This window comes from Octopus bimaculoides, chromosome 23 (assembly GCF_046866305.1).
Source record: "Octopus bimaculoides isolate indiv1 chromosome 23, ASM4686630v1, whole genome shotgun sequence".
NCBI classification, from domain to species: Eukaryota; Metazoa; Mollusca; class Cephalopoda; order Octopoda; family Octopodidae; genus Octopus; species Octopus bimaculoides.
Genome location: NC_142950.1, coordinates 13,054,233 through 13,063,688, shown reverse-complemented (window position 1 = coordinate 13,063,688; position 9,456 = coordinate 13,054,233). Strand labels below are relative to the sequence as shown.

The 9,456-nt window shown below is 35.9% G+C and overlaps 1 protein-coding gene across 9 annotated transcripts in view; it reads right to left on the bottom strand.

The window, feature by feature from the left end:
- Positions 1–2,366: 2,366 nt before the first annotated feature.
- Positions 2,367–9,456, bottom strand: part of LOC106884330 (uncharacterized) — a 30,359-nt gene continuing 23,269 nt past the window's right edge. For all 9 annotated transcript variants that reach the window (XM_089340046.1, XM_089340047.1, XM_014935663.3 and 6 more), the window contains 3 exons: positions 8,703–8,843; positions 5,514–5,666; positions 2,367–4,740 (listed from right to left, as the gene is read on the bottom strand). In XM_089340046.1, the coding sequence (XP_089196172.1) occupies positions 4,654–4,740; positions 5,514–5,666; positions 8,703–8,843 (381 nt within the window). In that variant the 3' untranslated portion in view covers positions 2,367–4,653. The remainder of the gene's footprint in view (positions 4,741–5,513; positions 5,667–8,702; positions 8,844–9,456) is intronic.

Genomic DNA, 9,456 nt, shown 5'->3' with positions numbered 1-9,456 from the left:
GCCTCAGGCCAACCAAAGCCTTTTGAGCGTATTTTGTAAGAAGAAAGTGAAAGAAGCCTGTAGTATATATACATACAAGAATTTATGTGTCTATTTGCCCTCCTGGCATCGCTTGACAACTGATGCTGGTGTGTTTATGTCCCCAGAATTTAGTGGTTCAGCAAAAGAGACCAAAAGAATAATTACTTGGCTTACAAAGAATAAGTCCTGGGGTTGATTTCTTTGACTAAAACCCTTTAAGGTGGTGCTCCAGCATGGCCAGTCAAATGACTGACAAGTAAAAGAATATACATACACAAACACCATTGGCTTTCCATTTCTCTCTACCAAATCCATTTGCCAAAGGTGTAACAGTGAGACTGGACCAGGGACTACAAAGCTTGTTAACCAGGCAAGAATGCTCCATGCCACTGAATATAAGTAATCACTGCTTAACCACAGGTCAGCTTGCATTTATGATCTAAGTCAATCTCACCACCCTTTCTCAGTAGACATTGTTAAACAAATCCATCTTGCATGCATATTCTTTTACTAGTTTCAGCTATTGGACTGTGGTCATGCTGGAGCACCATGCCCTTAGATGGTAGACTAATCCACTGTCTGGTTTAACACCACAACCTGTTACCTTGGGTCACTTCAGCACAAAGTCTGTAAGCATTTGAACCAGGGTTAGGGTCTCAGAATCCACATCTCTGCCTCCTTCCAAGGGACATGAGCATCAGACCTTCACCAACTCAATGATAATAGTGTTGCATACCTTGATATAATTTAGTAGTTCAATAAATAGAGACTGATACAGGCAATACAATGAACTAAAATCCCTTAAAGGTTATGATTAAAACCATTAAATGAAAGAGGAAAAGCATTCTGGTTGTGTTTTGTCTTTTTCTCATGTATTTTATATCAAGAATTACTTATCCAATATATTCATTCAATTTCAGGACAATAGGTTGAGATTTGACTTTTATGTTCAGCAATTTGAGCAACCACATACAGGCTGCACACCAATAAGGTGGCTGTGTGGTGGACAAGTTTGCTTCCCAACCACGTGGTTTCAGGTTCAGTCCCACTGCATAGCACTTTTCTGTTACAGTTCAGGCCAACCAAGGTCGTGTTACTGCTGGTAATTCTGCCAATAAATCATCTTGCTTGGTGCCTTTTGAAGAGATCCATTACTTGAAGAACCAGATAAAGGTTAACAGCAGACAGGAAGACCATCCAGCTTTAAAACCGTTGCCCAATAACATGTCTAACCCAGTCGTTCTCAACCAGGGTCCATCAAGGTTTGGGAGGTGGGGGGTCCGCACAACAAAATAGCAAATTGGGGATCCACTATAGTATTTTAAGGGCCCTTGAAAAAATTTTGCTTTAGATGTCTGTATTGCCAAGAAACAGCTAGGTTTCTTTAACGCTTTCCAGTTCCACCTACACAAATGAATGTGTGAAAAACAAAATAGGAATTTTGTAATAAGTTTCTATAAAACTAGTTTTTAAACATCGAACAACTATGGGGGTCTACCAGAATAAAATAATAGTCAAAGGGGTCCACAAGCACAAAATGGTTGAGAACCCCTGGTCTAACAACCCATACTTAACAGTAGTTGTCAAGCAGTAGGGGGAGAGAAGCACCCACTCCACGCCACACACTATATATCCTTTACAGTCATTAGACTGAAGCCATGCTGGGGCACCACACACACATATATATATATATATATATATATAGGATGAGCTTCAATCTACCAAATTCATTTGCAAGGAATTGGTCAGTCCATGCCTATGGTGCTATGTAAATGGACCAAACTCAAAACTATGCAGAGGCAAAGCAAGCTTCTTAACATAAAAAAAAATAAATAAATAAAATTATCAGTTTTCTTAGTGAAAGATATTTATATATGCCCCAGCATGGCCACAGTCTAATGGCTGAATCAAGTAAAAGATAAAAAATAATATATGATGGGCTTTTGCAAAGTTTCTGTTGACCACAAATTACATGGAACTGGCCAACCTGGAGCAAAAGGTAAAAAGTTGCACAGGGTGATTGAACTTGGAACCACATGACAACTGTGAAGCAAACTTCTGGACCATGAAGCCATATTATGTTGTTCAGATAGTGGTCAGACAATCCAAGGAGGACCTTACCCACTGACATCACACAAAGGGAAAGAATGCAATATAAACTACTACTACTACTAACGAGAGAGAAGGAAGGGTGAGAGGGAGGTTTATGAATGAAGAAGTAGCCCCCATCCCCCGCATCCTTTCCCACAACTAACACTGAACTCTGCAAGCATTGGAAATTTTTCAAGAATGCAATAGAATAGGACGAGCAACCTCGTCAGTCATACAAGTCATCAACGGCAACAGACTCCAACAGATTTCTTTTATTATACATTTTCAAAAAAAAAAATAAAAAAATAAAAATAAAGTCAAAATTGAGAGAGAGAGAGAGAGAAAGAAAGAAAGAGAGTAAGAGAGAGAGAGAGAGAAAAAATATTTCCATATTTGGACAAAGTTTCCACTGAATACATTTTTGAAGTTCATGAAATTTCACTTGAAAAAAGCTGACCAAAAGCACTCCACCGACATGTAGCGTCCAGTTGGAACATACATCAAGCAGTTAAGTACACAGATTAACTAAAGATTTCAAAGCCAATGCAACAAAGTTGTTCTGGTCAAGTTAGTGGACAGACCAGCTGAGGAGAGAGGAGAGGAGAGAAAGGAGAGAAAGGAGAGAGATTAAGAGAAATTAGTGTTATATCTCAGGTTGTAGAAGTAGTAGAAGTGGTGGTGGTGGTGGTGGTGGTGGTGATAGCAATGTGTCAAAGTGTGAACAAAGAGCAGAGAGGTGGACAGCAGAGTGTGAGAAGAAACTAAGACCCTACAGCAAGGTTTTTGGGCAGAGTGTGTGTATGCGTGTATGTATGTTTGTACATGTTAGATATATCTATATATATATATAGTAGTAGTTGGGGCCCTACACTAAGGCAGACATCTAGACAATGATTCAAACCACCAACACAGACACATCCCAACACTTATCAAGCAAATTACATCAATCATTATTCACCCTTAGTCTATTGTAGCTTACAGTCAATGCAACCAAGCAAGCCACCCACAAACTATTACGGGGGGGGGGGGGGACACGCACACACATATCCTCTGTATACACAAGCTCCTGCACACACAGCCAGACACGTGGGTGGTAAGGAGGTGAGGAGCAAAAAGGTGACCAATATTGTCGGAATGTAAAATTTATATAAGCAACCTAACTACAGACATTAGGGAGTGGTGGGTCATGTAGGATACTAGATTAGACTCCACCAGACAAAACAGACGGACAGAGAGGGAGGGGGTGGGGTTGTGAAAGCCCAATCTCTTTGAGTTGGGTTCTAAGTGTCCATTTTACAATGGGGGAGAGGGAAACAAGGAAAGGAAAGAGAGGCAAGAGAAAGAGGAGGAAGAAGAGGAAAGAGGGAGGAGGAAGAAGAGAAAAGAGGGAGGAGGAGCCAAAATAAAAAATAAAAAAAGGATGTGAAAAAATCAAATGACAGGCAATGAGATATGAAATGGCCAGTAGATGGCACTTGCAGATGAAAAAAAACTGCATCAACATACACAGATACTCTCAAGAACCGCTTTCTGCCCTTCATCAATATAATTAGTATTATTATTATTAGTAGTAGTAGTAGTATTATTATCATCATTATTTCTTTATTAGTACATTAGTGGAATTTTCTTTGATAATATTGGTTGTTTTCAAAAAAAGTCGGACAAGCATCATTTAAAAGTTTTTTAAAAAAATTGAAAATAAAAAAAGAAAAAAAAAAAGAAAAAAAAGCCAATGCACGTTGAATTGAAAGCTGGCTGGCGGAGAAGCCAATCTTGAAGAACGAGAAGAACAAGAAGACGGGGTGCATGGCTTTTTTTTTTTTTTTGTGATGGTTAGTTTTGATATATGAAGGAAGTTGAAAGATTTTTGGTCATTGGTTCTAGTTCAGTTGGACAGCCCGTTTATTCAATAGTACTGGCTCAGTAAGAATACAGAAAAATTCTTTAAAGAAAAATATTTTCCAGGGAGAGGGGGGTGGGGAGGAAAATTTTTTTTTTACATTTTTCGGGGGGAAAGAAAGAAAAAAGTGTCTGGTTTGTTTAAAAATGCCAAGAACTTTGTCAACAAATGTATCCATTTTTGTCTCTTTCATTTCTTTTGTTTCTTTCTTGGTTTTTTCTCTCTTGCAGGTTAAGAGGTGGCAGAGAGGAAAAACAAAATCAAAAAAAAAACGTAAATAGAAAGAAACGAAGACACATTATGTTGAGCAAGACTTAAGCATGTAAATTAACCAGGAATTCTTAACAAAAAAAAAAAAAAAGATGGGGGTAGAGAGAGAGAGAGAGAGAGAGAGAGAAAGAGAGAGATAGAGAAGAGAGAGCGAGTGAGAGAATTAAAAAAAAAAAAAATTTCCAGATCAAAAGCAATATTTTTTGTGCCAATCACTCTGTATGGCAGAGATGCTTAACGCGCCATTTCTGAAACCTAGGACAGGAAGAAAGCAACAGTGGATGATGTTTTTTTTTCACCAGTAGGCAAATTTTGACACAAACACAAATGAAGACAGCACTTGCGGCCATGTGGCTTGGATGCCAGCAACATTAACTGTTGTCAACCACACACTCGTAGCTATCATCATCTTCATGGACAGACAACTTGTTTTTACGCACCTCTTCAATACGTCTTTCCTGAAAGAAACACAAAAGAACACTCGTTAGAAGGGCAGTTAATGAATCTGTGAGCTGCGCTTCGTGAGCTCGCAATAATTTTAGCATCAGTCAAGACCCGAAAAACTTTAACAACCCAAAACTGATTTAAAGAAAGAAAAATAATTAAAAAGATTCCAACCATAAAAAACTGATTCTAGAAATAAATCCCTGGAATTTAACAAATATGTCTCTAAAGAACTGAGCCAATCCATTGGAAACTGAATCTGTATTAAGGTTGATAACACTAGACACCCTGCTAACACTAAATATTCAAAAGAACTGCATTAAAGACACAAATGGTACACCACCATTCACCCTCCCATGTAACTATTTACATATTGAGGCGAGGGGCTGTAAAAATACCCAGAACCCAGTAAACTTTACTTAGAAACCTGTCTCTGGCTCAGCTATTAAAGGGGCCCCTACCTGTATTCATCTAAGAGAGAACTCAATTATGTTACCCATTGCTGATATTGGATCCCCCACACCCCACCCAAAAAACAGGGGTGAGGGGGAAGTAATTGTAAATGGGGGCATTTGCGACTGATGGAGCATTATTCAGAGCACAAGAAACATGCTTTCTAACTAGGAAACCAAAACATGTAGGATAAAGGTAGTAAATAATGAATATAATAATAATAATAATAATAATGATCAATAACGATAAATATAAAATGACAATGAATGATACGATGAACTCTTCTTATGAATAAGAATAAAAGGATGAAAATATCGTCCACATGCTTTCTTACATGTTCCTGAAGACGGTCTTGAATAGCTTTAATCACTCCCTCTCTGTTCTTGATAGCTGAATCCATTTTCTGGAAAACCTTTTCACCGATCTTCTCCCCAGAAGTTTTGTACATTGTCTCACAAGCATTGTTTACCTCCTTAATATGTTTGTCCTGTTGAGAACAGAGCCCAGATCAACTAGTTATAACAGACAGCCAACCAAACAACACAATCAGAGATTAACAAGCCATTTGCAGAATATCTGCCACCTAAAAACGGTTACTTAGAGCACCAACAGTTGTAACAAGCAACAGCTGAATAATCACAATTGATACAAATTATTATTAACATACACAGAAATTCATATATATATATATATATATATATATATATATATACACACACACATATATATACACATACATACACACACGTATACATACGAACATTCACACATACATACACAGATAGTCTACAAATGGCTCATTTTTCACTAATTTTTTTTATATATACAAGTGATGAAGCAAAATGGGGCATGCACACATATAAAAGTTCATGTTCAAATGTTGGAAGATTAGATGTTAAAGAAAGATCAAAGAATCGAAATGATTAAGTCTAAATTAATTAAGGAATTTAAAGAGAGTTAAATTATGACAAAAAAAAAAATTAAAAAAAGGAAAGAAGTCACATTAGCTTTAAAGTTGACTGTTTAAAAGAATATTGTGAAAATTTTGAAATAGTTTACAAGGAAACCACGTAAAATTATGGAAATGTCGTGGTCGGATTTAGAACGGACCATGCTTAACAAGATGCAAAGGAAATTTAAGAAATGGCTAATTGTGACAGATAAGCAGGGAAGGCTGCAAGAGTTATGCACTCCGCAGCTGCGAAATGACAAGCGATATCTAAGAAGAAGCAACTAGTTGCTCAATGTGTAGCATTGAACAACATATCTAATGACAACAACAACGAAAATAATAATAATAATAATACAAGGGTGCTGTGGAATAAAATATTAACAGACCAATCAGTCTAATAGGTATTCAAAACCTGAAGGCATAGAAATTCAGATTATAAGGGTTATCTCAGATAAACCCTTAAATCTGTCTATCAGATAATTACTGAACAGTCTGAGGAAGGGAAGGAAAAAAAAAAAACTGAAGCCAATTAAATTTAAAAAAATAAAATTAAGATGATTAACTGAAGAATTATACAAAAAAAAAGAAAAAAAAAAAGACATTCCTAAGACTAGCAGAGATTTGTTTGGTCAAAACAAAAAAACCAGAGAAACTTGGTGCTGTGAGGGGAGTGGGAAATAAAAAGTTTTTCAATGATGGTAATTAAAGAAAGTACTTTGGTGATGCAAGACTAGCAGAAAACAGTGGAGGTGGGAAAACGAACAGAGGATCTGAGGAATTACAAACCAATCAGAATTGCTAAAGAATGAACATGAACTTTTAAGGAGAGGGGAGGGGGAAGAACCAGAAGTTTATTTCGGTAAAACCATGCTGCTGCTGCTTCTGTAACATTGATAGAATGTTTGAAGAGGGGATGGCATTCTTTAGATCCATGAATTGGTTGACAATAGTCATGATAATTACTGAGATTTGTTATTAGAATATCGGAGCACAGTAAATGTCGTTATGAGACTTTTCAGCAACAGCAGCATCAAATAAACTTTGGCAATGGAACATGCATGTGCACAAAAAAGTACAAAAATCAAATAAAAAGAAATTTGAAGCAAAAATATTTTCAAAAGTAAATACTGGAAAATACCATTTTTTGTTTGCACTAAATTGGTAGATAGGCCTTGTATAATGACCAGTTTATTTTAATTAACCCAGATTCTCAGTTTACAATGACCAAGAAACTGTTATTAAACATGACATTAAGAGAGAACCCAATTAAGCATTCATTTTGCCCTAGATTTCACTGTTATATACTTAACATTGTTTATAGTAAGTAGGAGCTGCATGGAGAAGCTTCATGGTTGTAACGGACTCTCCAGATCTATGTTTAACACACTGAGAGAAACTTGTTCCAGACTTTGTACCAGGCATCTTAAACAAATTTACATGCTCATAAACTGCCAAATCCAATTTGTTTACAGTAAAGCCAGGTAAAGAATCTTTCCCTCGGAAGGCAGCTCAGTTAAACTGAAAGTCATTCTGAACAATATGCTCAATTCTAACTAAGAAAGGAAACAAAGTTTTAAATATTTTAAACTGGTCAGACGTGGGTGTGTGTATAGTGATTCACACACACACATTGTAATATATATTTAAATAGATAAAGTTTTGTGTGACTGCATACCTGCAAGCACACTATGTATTTCAGGCTTTCCATAAGATCAATTTAAGTCTCTTGTTTCATCTCAGAAGATAAATTCTTCTCCAAATGAAAGGCAGAGGCAATTCCAGAAGTAGTTATAGAAAACTACCTCAAGTTTCCCTGTGAAGCTAATAAAGTCTAACAGCATTAAGTTTAAACATCTCCAGTTAAAACAGAGAACTTTAAAGACATAACATTATGTAAGATGCTTGTTCTTCAGTGCTCAAATCAAAAGCACTTTTTAAAAATATATTAGCAACTTTACCCACATTCTACACCAACTAAAATTTCAGGTCAATTGAGATATTTAGCTATATTACATGTTTGTTTCAAGCAGCATAAAGCCATCTCCTGAAACTATGGTCCTAACTTCATGTTTTAAAGTTATCTAAATTGAAACCTTCTTCCATCAAAATTTCATTTTGATCTGTTTCAAACAACACATTAATAATGAGTTATTTTACTAAATTCATTAGTTTCAAAATTAATTGAAACCAAGTCAGTGTATTTCAACAGAAATATGATAATAAAAAAGTCAGTGTGTCTGTTGCCATGTCAGAATTTAAAGAATAACTTCTGGCTGTTTTTCCAGTGTTTTACTGAAACTCATTCTAGTTTCATTTGAGGAAATAGCCCCTACAGCAGATACTGCTCCCTTAGCACCAGACTTTTAAGGGTCCACAGTTGATAGGTCATTATAATTTCCAAGTTTATTTTATTCCAGTATTACTCAATGATTTGCACCAACAGAAATTTTTTTTTTTTTTAATTTTAAAATAAAATAAAAAAATAAAACTACAAAAAAGTGATCGGGGTAAAAAGCAATTAAACTAAAACAAAATAAAATAAAGACAGCTGGTTGGCCTAGTGACACTCACGTGCTCCCTGAGGCGATCGAGCAACAATTGCATCTGGACTCTCCTGTTCTGATCATATTTCTCAAATTTTTGATTTATCTTTTCCTCCAGGTCTTTGGACACCATTTCACTATTCTTACATGCGTCAGATACCTTCTTACGCTAAACATAAAAGTAGTCACATGTATTCTACGCCATTCTCCAGACAAGGAGGCTTGTTTCAACACTTTAAAGAGACACATGGTTTATTTTCCTGCCCACCACCACAGAGAGTTCAGTTAAAATAACCAAACATACACACAACATAAGAAATAGCAACATCAAAACCCTTTACACTTTATCAATAGTATTAAAAACCAACCTTTTTTATACCAAATCCCTTAATACTATATGAACCCTTTTTAACTCAAATCCTAATACTATATTGATAATATAAACCACCAACTCTTTACATTCTATCAACAGTATTAAAGAGAAAACCTTTTCAAATATCAAACCCCCTTTATACTACAATATCATCCCAACAGTATACAATACCAACCCTTTCTTCAAACTCCTTTATACGACAATATATCAACAGTATATAGCATCAACTCATTTTATACTGAACCCCTTTATTTATAATGTCCCAACAATACAAAGAACAATGCTCTTATATTGAGTCCCTTTATTGCTAATATGCAGTATCAACCCCCTTTATACTACAATATCACGACAGTATTACAATATGAACCAACAAATGGCACTGTAGCAATCTTCCAGAAACTTCATTTCA